Raw genomic sequence first — 16,302 nt, forward strand, 5'->3', positions numbered from 1 at the left:
CCCAGAAATGATCTTTTAGCACTTTAATTTTCGGAGACCCTGATCGGATCAATGGCTTGTAATAAGTTGTCTTTTGATTCAGCTCCTTAGCCAAATTTTACACTTTACTAACTGAACATCCATTACTTTATATTGTAAAACGGGCAAAAGCTTTCCCGTCTTCTAGTCGGCTGCTCTACAGATGATGCAAAAAGTCCTTCTAAAATGTGTTTGATTTTTTGGATTACAGTCAAACACTACTCACAGGATTCAACCACTGCTTGATTATGCAGAAGCACAAAATCCCATGTAACAACTAGCTGAAGATGACTGTTGGATCCTGCCAACAGACTGTCGGCTACATAAGGCAGAAAGGGAATCCGATGTTAACTGGCAAAAACTCCTCAGCCCCATAATACGTGTCTATCTTCTTGATGAGGAGTCTTGCGTGCGGCTGCTTCTGCCGTTCCTCTGACCTGCATTCCGTGATTTTGGAGTACCCTGCCTTGGACAAATTCCTCCTGAACAGGGCTGTTGCTTATTTAACCATGTTAACTGCAGTTTACATTTTCTTTCAATAGGGAGGGTTAAGCACTAATCAGGGTTTCTTGCACTCAGTTTACTTTTTTTAAATATAATTCTTTATAGAGTCTTAAAAAGACAGGAATGCATTTGGTAAGCAGCGTTGAAATATTTCAGATACTTAACTAAGGTAACAGAGTTCTGGGGGTCTCGTGGGTGGAGCTTTTTAGTGTATACAACATATTAAAGATACCTGTGATGCAGAACTAGGATTGTGAGTAACCTTTCCATTTCTCTTTGCCTCCAGAACTCTCGTAACAGAGATGCTGAAAATCAACCTGTTTTTACACGCTAAAGATACATCCCCGCTGTCTTTAAGACGCACTTACTTTTAAAGAATGTTCTTTAGACTCCCCGATTTCTGTGGCACTCACTTTAATCGATCTGACAATGCTACACGCATTCTCTAAAGTTATGATTTTGCATCTTATCCATATCACTTTCTAGGTCACATGATTTGCGTCTCCAGTGCTATTCATCACGCACCCCGGTTTTCATTGTGTATCCCCTATTGCTGTGTACCATGCTCTCTTGCCATTTAGGGCTTGGTCAACACTTCAAAAATACCAGAAATAAAGTTGTTGTTGTATTTTTGTTTTTAATGATGGATTTGTTTATATTGCGATGGATAGCTTAAATTGTGGACTATTGAAGTTTGACATAATGTTTGAATAGTGCAGATATTAGTGGACCAGGGCAAAGACAACTGGAGCGTTAATTGGGCTGGACTGGTGAGCCTTTTGGGCTGGACTTGTAGAGGCAGACTGGTCTTCGCAATTTACAGATTGGGTTGGAGTCTAGGCTGGTTGGATAGAATGTGTGCATGCAGGACTCTACTCATTACAGAGTTAGTTGGATTGTGGCGCATTGGGTCATACTATGATGGGGTAAGGTCAGACTGGGTGGGGGTAAGTTCGGAGTGGGAATGGGTTGTGTTGGATTAAGTTGGCTGTTGATGTGTATGGGACGTACATTGTATTAGTTTGTTTTGGGTGTGGGGTTGGCTTTGAGTGTGGCTGGAGTAGGTTGGTATACTGAGGGCTATTGTATTTCGCTACGGTAGTCTTACCTTTCGGTTTCTTCGAGGTTGGTGGTCTGAGCTCCTTTTACTTGTAATAATGGGCTGATAGGCATGATTTCTTTAATACTTGGAATGCTTTAGGATGGCCAGTAAGAAATCACTACTTAAAATAATGTATTGAAAGCTGCAGGAAACTTGTTTTCAGTTTAATAAAGCAAGAAAAAACAACAAAATGGTTGGTGTTGACAGCATTTTTTCACTGTAGTATTTATTTCCAAAAGCAACATCAACACAAGCCCATTAAATGCAGTGCGTAGGTATGAGAAAGATGGTGATGAAATTGTGACAAAATGCTTCCTAAATTGCAAACAAATCTTTCGGTCTTCGGGTATAAAATCATATTATGTTTTGGTTGATGCTAATGATTCCTATTGCTGCATTTAATTAGTGTGATGCATCTGCATTTCATATCCTTTACTATGGCCTTATCCTGTGTGTGACCCTCAGATAAACGTTTGATGTACATCTTTAGTTATTGTTTCAAAACTTAAAGGGTTGTTGAAGGGGAATAAAGGTTAACCCGTTAAGCTCGCCGCAAATTCCGCCCCAGTGCGGACGTTCCATTGCGCGGGCGGAATCGGAACGTTCAGCGGATGTGCGCAGCACTAGCGAGGTAGTGCACGCGACGTCCGCCGAACGTTCGCAGCACTTAACTGGTTAATGGCAGAGTGAAAACGCTTGTTCATTGTTTTGGAAGCTTAGTCCGATAAGAGTGATCTTGAAATATTCTTAATTTATAAAGATAGCCAACGTAACATTTTAAAACTACGTTGGAGCATTAATTCTCAAATTGGAGAGTACTGAAAACCATTTATTAATCAAACAATATGAGAGAGATTGCACACTGGTTCAGCCATCAAGTGTTTACATTCTATATGAAAAACCACAATGCTTTTATTGCTAACAGGGACCTTTGATTTTTAAGCCAGGCTTTGTGTCCTGACTGGGTGGGTCAACTCCCTTTGGTGCTGTACAATGTATGAGTCCGCAAAGGCAGTGGTTAGTTTTCTACAGTACAAGTAACACAATAACCAGTCTGGGACTCCTCGGTTAATTCACCTGGTGTAAAACAAGTCATTTTATGATAGCCATAAACAAGTAAGACAGGAGAAATGTGAAATTAACTTGAATATTTTCACCCAGTGAAAGAATTCATGGACCAAGACAAGAGAACAGTAATTAAGTGAGTATAAAGATTCATTCTATAATAATCTCTGTGTCCCAAACTGAGAGGGGATATGCACTACTGCATGAAAATGCCTGCCTTGATCTCTTGTCTAATCGTATGTTTCTGTAATAAAAATAAATTTGCAGTCACAACATTTTAGATCTAGGGGACAGATTAAAAGTGGAAATAAAGGACTACATAGACCGCTTATGCTGCTGAAAGCTTGTGAGGCCTACGGAAATGTATATTTCCACTCAAACAGAGTCATACATTTTAGGTTAGGTGCTGCAGGAACGATGAGGCATTGAAGTAGATTGAGATAACTGTACAGCCTTGTGCTCTTGATAATTCTTGTATTGGTCTTTTCAGGACCAAGCATCCCAACTGCCCGAGCCCATGATGCCCTTTGCCTTCTTGACCAAACCAGTCGTTTTAAATATGTTACCAACATCCATTGAGCTTTTCTAGGCAGTACGAGTCTACAAATGCTGGCGATTCCGCACAATTGAACCAGCAATTTCTGCTTTAATTGAGTTTGCATTCCTTTTTGAAACAAGAGATTTCTGAAGTGTAAAGTGGTTAAGTGGTTGCAGCCTATGGAACAGCATTAATATGTGATCTCCTGCATCTTCCACCTGGGGCTTTGTTGCAAGATAAATCGTAGGTTGTAAACCAAGCTCACAGTGACTTATCCATTCTATTAATAGCTGAGAATGTACACTTTAAATTACTGTTGTTCCCTCCTCCATTTGGGGAGGTCCATCAATTTGATCCATGCTTTAAATACCTCCTGCAACCTCTCCACTTAAAGATGAGCCCACTTGGCTCAATTTCCAAAGTGGCCTTTGATAAGCAAGGTCTTTTTGTGGTAAGTGCCTCCATTCTACGTAACAACGTTCCACTGACTGTAACAGAGCTCCGGGAGTAAACTCCAAATTTCAGTGGTCTTAGGTGTTACAGTTGTAACACACCTTTCTTTATTAACAAACTGGAAAAATATACATAGTCCAAAGCTGTTCCACCACTCCTATTGTTTGTTTCTTTTATGGAATGTATTTGTATCTTACTCTAGTCTTTTATCTTTCTGTGTCTGTACTTTTCTGACCAGGATGTTCACAGCCATTATGCCCATGGTAGCTGCTGGTTTGATTCCAGACGATCCCACACTGCAGCCAATCAGAAGACTTGTTTCCCTTGTAGGCACTTTCTTTTTTTGAGTTTGCCTTTTGAAGTTTGACGTTCCTTGCATGACTCTATTGTGCATTAAAGCATCAGTACTACAGTAAAAGCAACACTTTGACAAGTAACATTTCCTCATATTTTCCATATGATTACTATATACATTTCCATATAATATTTTGATTCAATTAGAACTTAAATTCACCAAATGGACAACATTACTTGTGTGCCTGCAGTCCATAAGTGTCCCATCAGCATGTAAAAGCTATAATGGAGTACTAGCCAGAATAAAAATGTCACACCTTTTTATTAGAAAACAGTGTACAGCTTTTTTTAAAAAAAAGGCAAGATTATGAAAATATAAAAAAGCATGTTTCTCTGAATGTATCTAGTAGTACTGTTGCTTTAATATTTGCAATTGGTTGCATTCCAATTGGCTGCCTGTGGGATCTTTCAATCACAGTACGGGTCACATCTGTCAATCGAAATGACCAATGGGCATATTAAACTTGACAGTTAGTTCTTCACTGACTTTTTACAGTTTCATTTACATGCACTTTTTTTGTAATCAAGCTAATACTACTGCCTTTGCTAAGTATTTTCTAACCAGAAAAAAAAGTTATATAACGAGCTATGTTTGTGTGTTGTTGTGCACAGTTACTGTTTACTAATTCGCACTTTGCATCCTCTTGTGATGTATAGCTTTGTATGCAAATTCTCTAATAGGAGTTGATGATAATAAAGATATAATACACAAAAGGCCAACATCAAATCCTTACAATAACAAAAAAAATCTTACCTTTTTTAATTTGGTGCCCTTTTTCTTTCATTTGTGTAATCTCTTTGTACTTTCCATTTTGAGATCTATTTTAATGTTTTGTGTTTTACCAATATAAATTCTAGATGGATTAGTTTTGCAGAAAGTAAGTGGGCACACCTGTCCTATAGAACATTTATTTCATATTTATAAAAGCTCCTCCACAAATCCTTGGCTGTAGAGGGAACATTTTAGAGGCTTTCAATCGAAGGAGGCATGTTAAAATCTTCAAACGACTTCCAAAAGAATTATTTGTAGAAAATATATATGGTCACTGAATAACTATTGAACATCATTTTCAAGCAAATGCACGTAGGACTTGTGACAGGTGGATGAGAATTTTTTATGTGCTATGTTATTTATATGCTATAGGAAAAAAAGTTGCATGTGTTTGACATCAATATGCCAAATTCAAAAGACGTATGCAAAAGTGTTTTATGCTCATAATCCCACAGATGGTAGCCTCGCCCCATTGGCTCCTCAGCCAAGCTCTTCCATTGTAATCTCTACAAAGATTCTCTTTTTATGAGCAACATTTGAATATTGAGGATGTAAAATCCAGCTTTTGTTTTTCAATAAATAAATCTCTAATGACCAGATTACAAAACAAAATTGTGTAGACCATTTTACCCCCATCTGAATGGCATCCACTTTCACAAGAGGCACTGAGTGGGATAATAAATATTTTGTTGCCGACCTATTCTAGCCATGCAGTGGCTTGTCTACGTTTTGTGATTGAGGTGACAGAGTACCTCACATGTTGATTGGACAATGTCTTCAAAGCAGCCCCTTTCACTAATATCTTTCTTGAAAGGCGCCACCAGGTTCTCTGGAGCGCAAAAATCATTTGGGCAGCAAAGAAAAAAAGATGTTCACAGCTGGCTGTTGGGTGTATTACCCATCTATAATTCATGGTTCAAATGGTGAGAGATGATCATATTGTTGGTTAGAGGGTTCAATATACATATTTACATGACCATGGGTATCCCATAGGTATGTTAAACCTACAAGAAAGTGCGCTCCTGCAGTGTAACAACGCTTATCCTCTCATTCACATAGGCCCTTAAAGCTCTCTGATGGATTAAAGATGAGGCATTGTTCAAGACATTCCAAGACTCTCACTGAGGTATAGTACATTCACTCTACCTGTGGTCTTTGTGAGTTTTTCTCATTCCGTGGGCTATACTAAGAACTAGATGAGGCATACTGTGTCTGTTGAGTCTGTGCTGTGTGGGAGACCCTCCACCTGAGCCCTTACAAATACAAAGAAATCTGGATCAACAAAGGGTCGTTTTCAAGGCTTTAAGCGCTCACATGCCTTAGATGAATGGAGGAGTGACTATTGTCACCTCTTCTTACCCGTCTGGATTGGGGACAGTACTGTACTGATTCGCCATGTGTAGCCCACATTCTCTGTTGCTCGAATCCCAGGTTTCTTTTGACTCCCCGCTATCTTCAATCAATCAATCATAACATTTGTAGGAGAAGGATCTGCCTCCGGCGGTGGCTCTTCGGATGCGTGGTACGGCGGCGAGGGCGAGGCTTGTAGAACGGAGCTGGCGGGTGGGCGTGTAGAAGGTCAAGCGGTCATTGAGGTACTTGGGACCCAGGTCGTGAAGAGACTTGTATGCGTGGGTGAGGAGCCTGAATGTGATCCTCTTGCTGACGGGGAGCCAGTGTAAGTCCTTCAGATGGCCGGAGATGTGGCTGCGTCGGGGGATGTCCATGATGAGTCGGGCGGAGGCGTTCTGGATGCGCTGGAGTCTTTTCTGTAGCTTGGCTGTGGTTCCGGCATAGCGGGTGTTTCTATAGTCCATTCGGCTGGTGACGCGTGCCTGGGTGACCGTCTTCCTGGTTTCGGTCGGGATCGATCAGAAGATCTTGCGGAGCATGCGTAGGGTGTTGAAGCGAGATGAGGAGATGGCGTTGACTTGTCTGGTCATCGAGAGGGAGGAGTCCAGGATGAAGCCCAGGTTGCGTGCGTGGTCTGTTGGTTTGTGAGTGGCGCCCAGGGCGGGGGGCCACCAGGAGTCGTCCAGGCGGAGGGCGATGGTCCCAGGACGAGGACTTCAGTCTTGTCTGAGTTCAGTTTCAGGCGGCTGTTCTTCATCCACTCGGCAACGTCTTTCATCCCTTCGTGTAGGCTCGTTCTGGCAGTGGCAGGGTCTCTGGTGAGGGAGAGGATCAGCTGGGTGTCGTCGGCGTAGGAGATGATGTTGAGGTTGTGCTGGCGTGCGATGGCTGCAAGAGGTCTCATGTAGACGTTGAAGAGGGTGGGGCTGAGTGATGATCCTTGCGGTACGCCGCAGATGACTTCGGTGGCCTCGGATCGAAATGGGGGGAAGCGGACTCTCTGTGTTCTTCCGGTGAGGAACGAGATGATCCATTCCAGTGCCTTCTCTTGGATACCGATGTTGCTGAGGCGTTGAACTAGGGTGCGGTGGAAGACAGTGTCGAACGCTGCGGAGAGGTCCAGGAAGATGAGGGCCGCTGTTTCCCCGTTGTCGAGCAGGGTTCTGATGTCGTCGGTGGCTGTGATGAGGGCGGTTTCAGTGCTGTGGTTGGCTCGGAAACCGGACTGCGAGGGGTCGAGGGATCCGTTCGTCTCGAGGAAGGCTGCAAGCTGTCTGTTGACGGTCTTCTCGATGACTTTGGCAGGAAAAGGGAGGAGCGAGATGGGGCGGAAGTTTTTGAGGTCGGTGGGGTCCGCTGTTGGTTTCTTCAGTAGGGCGTTGAGCTCGGCATGCTTCCAGCTCTCCGGGAAGGTGGCGGTGTGGAAGGAGGTGTTGATGACGTCCCGGAGTTGGGGTGCGATGATGGAGTCGGCCTTGTTGAAGATGTGGTGGGGGCAGGGGTCGGTCGGAGATCCGGAGTGCACGGTGTTCATAGTGCGAGCTGTGTCTTCGGTGGTCACCGTGGTCCAAGTGCGGAGGGTGGCGGTGGAGGGCGTTGGTTCGACGGTTGGGTGCGTGGATGGTGCGCTGAAGCTGTTGTGGAAGTCGGCGATCTTGCGGTGGAAGAACGAGGCGAGAGAGTCGCAGAGATCTTGTGAAGGAGTGATGTCGTTGTTGCCGGTTCTGGGGTTGGAGAACTCCTTGACGATGCTGAAGAGTTCCTTGCTGTCGTGGGCGTTGTTGTCCAGTCGTTCCTTCAGTGATTTCTTCTTGGTAGTGCGGATAAGATCTTCAATCTTACAGATCAGCTACAAAGATGGTGAGTGGACCAGGGTAGTCTAATGGAATCTGGCCTACCGAGGTTTAAGTTAGGATACTGTTGGGTCCTGTCTTGCCTTCAGATAATCTCTCTGAGCTAGGCTGCCCCTCAAGAGCAAAACCGTTCTTGAGCCTCCTCCCGTAGGGCGAGAACTATGCACCAGGGATTATGACCATTTGGCGGCTTCTCAACCGCAAGACTCTCGCACACAAGGACGTTGTCATTTCAGTCACTGGAGTTACACGTCAGCCAGCCAACCACACCTTTGCTTGTGGTCAATGATGTACCACTCCTACTACCTATCCTGAGAAGACACTCCTCCTCTCAGTCTAGGCACGTCCCTCTGGTGCTGCAGTGGCATTTGTCACATCATTCATTCACTTTAGTTGCAATCTATTGAAAATTAAAGCAGATGATTTTGCTTCTAACTATATGAAATGGTTCTGATCCTTACTTAGTATTATTGTTTTTAGACCCATGACAATTGAGCAATGATAGCCATAGCTTTCTTTGTTTTGCGATTTGCAAAAACCTACAAATGTGACTGCTCTGTTTTGGTGTCCCTGGTGTTTGGGACCCTGACAAACCACCAAAACACAACTTGTTGCCATGTATAATTTTGCTGCTTACCAGCAGTTGTTAAGTTTCGTTTATATTCTAATTGTGGATTATAACCCTGGCACAAGGCACTGCTTTGTTTGAGATATTACCTTATTGGGTATATGTGCCATTACATTTGGCACAAAGTATTTAAGTTGTTTATACATGTTAAAAATAAAAACAAGTTGTCAAAACTACCATTTTACATAATTTTTTATTAAAAGGTTTGCGGTTTGACAACAAAAATGTGACAGATTTTCAGTGTAAATTTTTTCCCTTACTAAGCGTTTTAAGATTTGGGCTTTTTATTCGATTTTAAAAAATCTGCTTGGGTGTTCACTGTAGTGGTCGTGCTTTTGGAGTCTTTTCGAACAATGGCTTAGTATCAGAGGTGCAGGTATACAAAGTTGGAAACCTATTCTAAACATAGGTTTCGTTTTTGTTGCCTGCATGGCTCCTTCAGACACTATTCAGTCACTCAGATAGGATGTCCTGCAGTCCATAACAACAATTGAAATTTAACACGATTCATGTGTTAGCTGAAAGTTAGATAATAAGCATTGAGCTTTAAAAAAGCATTTATGATATGCTGCATAAGCCCTCTTCTAGCATCCATCCAGTACGAGGGCCCCTGCTGTGAAATCTTGTGAAGTTTAAACTTTAATGGTCACATTTTCAAGTGCAGATGCGCACTTAAGAACGAACCATTGCAGTTGTGGATAAATTGGTGGCCCATTTACCAAAGCTCTGTGGCAGGGATCCCAATAGTGAAGTTTCTAGCCTGTAGAAGCATTTTAATAATTGTCACACAATTTTTGGTTTTGAAAATATGTATGCTGTCAATAAAAATAAATGTTGCGTTGCCAGTTGGAATCATGGAGGAGATAGGACATTTACGGTGACCCATCGTCCAGCAGCATATAGAAACAAATCTTGTTTAAAGGACCACCTGGGTTCACACATGGAATGAGCCCTCTAGCGTTCATAAATGCGGGTGGGGTTCCACCACACTATGTTGCACTGTGCTTGCAAGTTGGTGAGAGAAGGCTTAAGTGTGGGGTCCTCTTCCATGAACTCAAACTCCAGTTGGCTAAATTCATAGACCTCATTTCGGGGTCCCTTGGGGTCGCAGTTGCAACCCCTTGCAATCCCAGGGGCAATCTGCATTTGCATCTCCTGGACTCGGAGGTGGTAAAGTCCATGCCATAAACACAGGGGCACCTCGTCCTTATGGACTCATCTGTTGGGGATCCAGTCTCCTTGTTTTTTGGCATTTTTTTAATTACACTAATAATGAATAACCGTATATTATTCACTGTTTGTTAGTGTATAAAAAATGGAGTACTATTAGCAGGAATATAAACCTGCAGGAGAGAGTGTGTGATTGTGTTAATGTGTAAGCATCTGTGGGTGAGTGAATGTATAGGTCAAATGGGGTGCAATGTCACGTCTGCTTCCCCTGCCTTTTCTGTGAATTGGCGTTCATGGCTAAATTTGAAGCAAATTTTGGCCGCTGGTGAAGGAAACTCTAGCCACCATTAAGAAAATCTGCCCCACAAAAGAAGTGCTCACTGTAGTCTGAATAGTTGTAATCTAGAGCTTACTATAACTTGGTTTTAAGTGTTAGATGTACTGTGATTAATAGTCCTGCCATTTCTACATCACCCTTCCGAAGTCCTAAGCATTTCAAGTGAAAAGTTTAGGGTGTCTTATTATAGTGTTAAGGGTAAAAGGAGGAAATATTGCCGGTTTCAAACAGATTTTCCTAGTCCCGTTCAGTAAGCACCCCTCCTGTAAAAATTAGCTGGCATTTCTAGTAGTCACTCATTGTTAAATAAAAGGAGAAGCTTTTCTAACTTTGGAATCTGATGTGGGTCAGTAGGTGAAGTTGAAGATTTAAGAAGACATGTACATTGTATTTTAATTTGTATTGTGTAGTTGTTGTGGGCGGGTGCCTTTGAAGGGTGGTGGGTCACTATATTATCTTGTGATACACCGCACGACAAATGTTTTACATCCACAAAATCGACATAACCACTATATAGAAATGTAAGTTTATAATCACTCTTTTTAATTGTACTTAACCCCGAAAGGAAGAATGGGTCGTTAAGAATAGTATTTATCTACTGTATTTATCTACTTGCCTTACAATGTAGTCAGATATAGAGGATGCTATATTATTGTAGGTCAGTATTAACAACCTCCGTATTAACATGCAAACGCCTTGAATACTACACTGTAATACAACTTGCAAGGTGCAGTGCATTAATTCTCTAATTATTTTTTTTGAAGATTTAGTTTCTTCTCTCGAGATAAAAAGCGCTCAACGACAACTCAGAGAAACGTCCACTTTGAAGAATCCTTTGGCGCCTGGGATGAATATAACAGAGAAAATTACTACACAGAGCAAGGGCAAGAGGCGTTGCAAGACCTGTAACTTGAGTTGCTGCCTGGAACTCTCATTACTTTTGGACTAGAAAATAGCTTTATTTGCTACCCACTGCGGAATGGTTATATATTTCAGAAGAAAAGACATTTATATACGAGCTGCTTACATGTTCATAGGAGGAACAGAACAATGTCCTGGATCATTTTTTATACCTGGATGCACTGGGATGTGTCCCAGTTTTATATATATAATTATATTAACATTAGTCTTTGGCATCCTAGCAATAATTTTATGTAATTCAGGCTTATTCAAAATACTAAAAAAGTGTGCTAATGAGAAAAGAGTAACCATAAGCTATTCCAGCTCAAGGTTAGCTCTTGTGCAGTTTTGCTTGAAAAGCATGTGTATTATTTTCTTTTAATTATTCAACTGCAAGTTTGTGATTAGTACTTTATGTGAAAGACTTTTTAAATCTTCCAGTGCCCCAAGCCAGAAGTTGCACAATGAATGATATTACCCATTTCCCAGCGTTGCCCTTGAAACCGTCATCGATGCCATGAATGAAGCCACGGCGCCTAATACAACTGTGTGTGTGTGTGGATACTGCAGAAAGGAAGAAAAACCCAGAAGCAAATTTAAAATCCGTTCATTTATTCATTCAAGCAAAATCATAATCACAGAAAGTGCACAAAAGATGATGCGGAGGGAATGTACCTGGAAGTACTGTGACATCAACATTGTCTAATGCGGGAAATTAACTATTTTCGAGATCAGTATAGAATTTTATAAACATTTGACTGCATGTTTTTATGAAAAAGCATGCCTTTCTTGAAGTGAATGATACAAAAAAATCTACTTTTATAGTGCTTTTCTTAAAACGTGTTAATTGTGTTTGGAATCCAGGAAATCCTGGATTCAATTTCTGCCATTCATATAATGTGGAAGCAGTACAAAATCTTTCTTGGTTAAACAGACTTTTGTTTTCTTGGCTTTTTGGAGCTGCATAAAGCACTTTAAAAGTAACTTAAATGTTTTTGCTATTGTAAAACATAATGGATTTTTTAGAAGATACTTTGTATAAAAGTGTTCTGCAAGTAGAAGGTTCTGTATCTGTTAAAAGACAAATTTCTCAGGCAGGTATATTTACAGCGACCAGTTTCTTTCCCTGACAAATGCAACTGCATCTATACAAGTACTTGTGAGGGGCTGATTGTATGACACGTACGATTGCAGTGGTTTTACTTTTTGAATTTACCAACATGCAAACTTAAATATTTTGACAATAGTGTGTGAATTCCATAGGTATTTCAGAATTTTTTTCAATGCAAGATGACTGATTGCAATTTTATTTACTTCTATGTGTGAGCTTTGTTTTATTGGTGGTAAATCTGGAGAAGCACTATGCACAAGAACAAGATTAAACGTTCAACGCTTACTTATAGTTAAGTATTGCATCATGAAATCTGTACTTCCCTCTTCAGCCAAAGTAAGAATACTGTAAACCACTGCAAATCTTTGACTTCGTGTTCTCTTCATAATTGTTTGGTGACCTCCTGTGTTCCTTTTGAGGATTTTTTTTACTCTAGGTCAACAAGAAACGTTGTCAGAACAATTGTGCACTTCTGACACCCAGGCTGATTTCCAGTTTGGCTCTGATAGTCACTGAAAACCTTTTTTTAAATGAATCCTCCTGTTTCAGGCTGATCATTCTAAGGGAGGGTGGATTGAAGTGTAAAATGAGATATCCCAGTGGATTGATCCATCTTCTCTAAAGTAAGAGATTGGCGTTGGGGTAAAACTCATTCACAAGCCTGTTTTGCACCCCTGCTTTAATTTGAGGTGGGTGTACAATCCGAGAACCTATGTAGAATTAAAGAACCTAAGTCACGTAATCTGCCCTTTCACACTTGCCAATAGGAAATTGTACGATGTAAAATAAACCAGTATATCAGATTTCTGCAGAACGCTTAGGCGTAGGGTTGTAACACAGTTGTTCCTGGGGTAGGTTTAGATGCTGACCATTGAGAAAGCAGTAAACAACCCCAGAGACACAACTTTATGTACTCGCAAACCTGTCTAATGGTTTTCACCCTCCATTTACTCACTTAAAGTTAGTGCTAGAAAAAACCGGCATACATTTATAAATTGTGTGTGAATGACACTAGATTGCACCTATGTTTCTTGGGTGTTGAGTGAAAAGCATTCACACAATACTTTCCCTGTGGAGGAAAAAGGAAGCATATGTACCTAAAAATGAAACATAAACTTATTGATTTTCCAACAGCAGAAAATCTACTAGGTTATTTTAGGCATTGATGTGGAATGTGCAATATGCGTGGATTTCCCTACTTTAACCTGGGAATTTTTGCAATACCAGAATAGAAAGCAAATTGTAGTAGGAATTTTCGGACTTCTAGATTTGTGTGTACAAATTCTGTGTGATTCAGACCTCAAGGAAAACCTGCATACACCGCAAGATTTTCACATGGCTTAACCTATAAAGAAAAGTTCAAGAACTCGTTATTCTCTGGCTAAATGGATTTGCTGAGTTTGTAAAATAAAAAGAGCATGCCCATACGTGGAGCTACGAGATGCTGGACAGGAAGAAATACTATACAGGGCAAATGGGTCCGGAAGTTCAATATTTAGAGCAATAAATATTTCCAAGTTTCTTCCCTTCAGCATTTTGGTGACTGCTCTCTAAATGCGAGCGTTCTTTGTGGAATTAAATACTATTAAAATGTTGGTTTTTCGAATAGTTACTTTGCGGAAAGTCATAATTTTAATAGTAGAGGTGAATATAGTGTCCCTTCACAACCACCCTCAGAACCATTGTCTTTTTTGTATTTTATTTTTTTGCTGCAGTTCACAGTAGAACTTTTTTTTCCCCTTTGTGTCCTGAAAGTTGGTTCAAAAAGTTGGAGTACTTGTTCTACAAGTCCGCATTAGTGCAATATCAATTAGTTTGCCTTCTTCAGAAATTACGAATATCCAAACATTCTAATTTGGGTCCGTTTTTGGCCGAACCCTTCTGGCTGGGGGTTTGTTTATTTTAATTTTTTGGTTGGGGATAAAGGGTAGGGAGATAAATGATTTCAAGCTTGAACTGTGAACTCCGCTTTGACGACATCGGTTTGCCAAGAGGCCTAAGTTGCACCACCTTCTGAAACGTTGTAGAAAATCAGTATTCAGGCTTCCAGATCGCAGTGTGCATTATGGTCTCTAAAATGTGGACTGTTTCAAAGAAAAGACTTTCAGAAGAAGGCAATATTTTTTGGACCATGCAGGTCATTTGAGGACACCCAGTAGTAATCTTCAGACCTAACAGAGTGGATTACTTTTCACTCAAGAAACAAGTTTCAGATCCCTACTATTGTACATGAACATCTTAGATAGGAGAATGTCCCTGGAGGGAAAGAATCATGTTGCGGCCTCCTTGATCTCACCCATATATTAACATAATGTGTACCGTAAGCTCTTGTACAAAGTGCATCTTCCAAAGGGATTATGAATGTTTTTCTCACTTTGTTATTTATAGTGCCTAAATCATGTAGATATTGTAGATACTGATGCACAAGGTGAGAGTGCCTTGGAATTTTGACATTAGGAAATCTGCCATCTTGGTTAATAAAATGAGAACATTTAAATATTTTGTTTGGATTTATCTTCTTTTTACTCGATTTACAGCTGTTTTTGGTAAATATATTTCACTGCTAGCTTCATTAGTTAATAAGTTACATTTATGTGTAGTTGTGGTCCACTAAGAAATAAATGTGCTGTTTGTTTACGATCATAAACACTGATGAAAGACTTCCAGCTCTGTTTTATACACCTTGGAGTTTTTTTCGTTTAACTGTGTATTGCAGAAAAGACGGAACAATGTTGTAAAGCGTAATGGTGCATCATTGGCTCGGGTGACACGATGTCAAGGAACCTGTATGATGACTTGGTAATTTTCACTTCCACCTTATAGTCAATCTGCCCCCATACCTCGTTTGGTGGATGTTTCTGATACCCACACTGTCTCTTTGTGACTTGTACCATTGTTATCAGCCCCCCTATCCTCTTTTTACATACATACCATACCCACCCATGATTACAAAAACCCAACTTCGTCAAACACTAGATTTTCCCAGATGTAAAAAAATAAAGCAAAAAACATGGTTCCATCCAGACACCTTTAAACAAACCAAACACAACAGCAATGTGACGTATTTACCAGTGAGTCAAAGTCTGAATTTATTCTGTAATACACTCAGAAATATACCTCGTAACTGCACTGCTAGCAAATCTAGAGCCCTCATCGCAGCACTAATGCCTGAATGGAGTAGGAACCCCCATGCTTCTAAACTTCCTCTCCACCTTTGTATATAACCTGAATGGTTTCTGGCTGTCCTCTCGGCGCCATCTTGCCGGGCAGCTTCCATCTTTTATGTCCTCACTCACTTCCCTGGTACAAAAGGAGGTGTGCTGGATGTGCGTTCTCCATGTCCGATCTTTACTGTCTTGTACATTATGTACTGTAACCCATTGGTATAGCAAATTCTAGGCCTATCTGTTGAATGTTTTCAACTGCCTTGTACTCAACTGAAAAATATATATATTACTGTTTAGCACAGGTAACCCACATCGATTTTGCAGATGTTTCCAGTTTCTCCTTCACAACGTTACAAATCTGAAACCGCAGCGAGATTGCTGGTAGATTCATTGCAACAAATAATAAAATCGGGTCAGTCAGTAAAACTTTATTTCGATCAATTTGATCATAAAAGCATTTGGGCAAAATCGAATATTTGATTTATAACAAAACAGGATCAAAAAGGATAATAAAAAAAAATATATATATATATACATCTTATGGCATTGTGGACTGAATACACACTTGTGTAATGTATATCACAGTCATCCTGAGTCTACAGTTGGCATTTATGTACGTGTGCAGAGCATAGTACCATCTTCTACAAACAAAATATTACCCGCTTATTGTTCTATCGCTCGGACAACTGATCAACCACGATATCTGCTAGTATGAAGTGCTTGTGGCAGTCAAGAGGAGAATATTGACATTATCATTGTTTTCAATAAAGTGCAATATTTAACAATTTACAATGCCTAATTTCAAAAAATTCTAAAATTGTATAACAAGAATTGCTTCAATCATAAAAAGACTAAAAAACATTTTTGTAACCCTAAGACAGCTTTTCTGGTTCTTAGTAGGCCTACCCGTTGGATAATTTACATCAAGATTCTAATGCTTTGTTAAAAATACTAAAGTACACATACAGTTTATGTAA

General features: G+C 40.5%; 1 protein-coding gene across 2 annotated transcripts in view; it reads left to right on the forward strand.

Annotated features, from left to right (window-relative positions):
• The window catches only part of RILPL1 (Rab interacting lysosomal protein like 1), a 95,149-nt gene extending 80,497 nt beyond the window's left edge, over positions 1 to 14,652 (forward strand). Inside the window, exons 7-8 of one of the 2 annotated variants that reach the window (XM_086942912.1) lie at positions 3,919 to 4,006; positions 10,912 to 13,956. In XM_086942912.1, coding sequence (XP_086799038.1) covers positions 3,919 to 4,006; positions 10,912 to 10,917 — 94 coding nt within the window. In that variant the 3' untranslated portion in view covers positions 10,918 to 13,956. Of the gene's footprint in view, positions 1 to 3,918; positions 4,007 to 10,911 lie in introns of both variants that reach the window. The other variant, XM_086942911.1, reaches the window with a different exon arrangement.
• Positions 14,653 to 16,302: the final 1,650 nt, after the last annotated feature.

Source organism: Lissotriton vulgaris, chromosome 11 (genome assembly GCF_964263255.1).
Source record: "Lissotriton vulgaris chromosome 11, aLisVul1.2, whole genome shotgun sequence".
Classification (NCBI taxonomy): Eukaryota; Metazoa; Chordata; class Amphibia; order Caudata; family Salamandridae; genus Lissotriton; species Lissotriton vulgaris.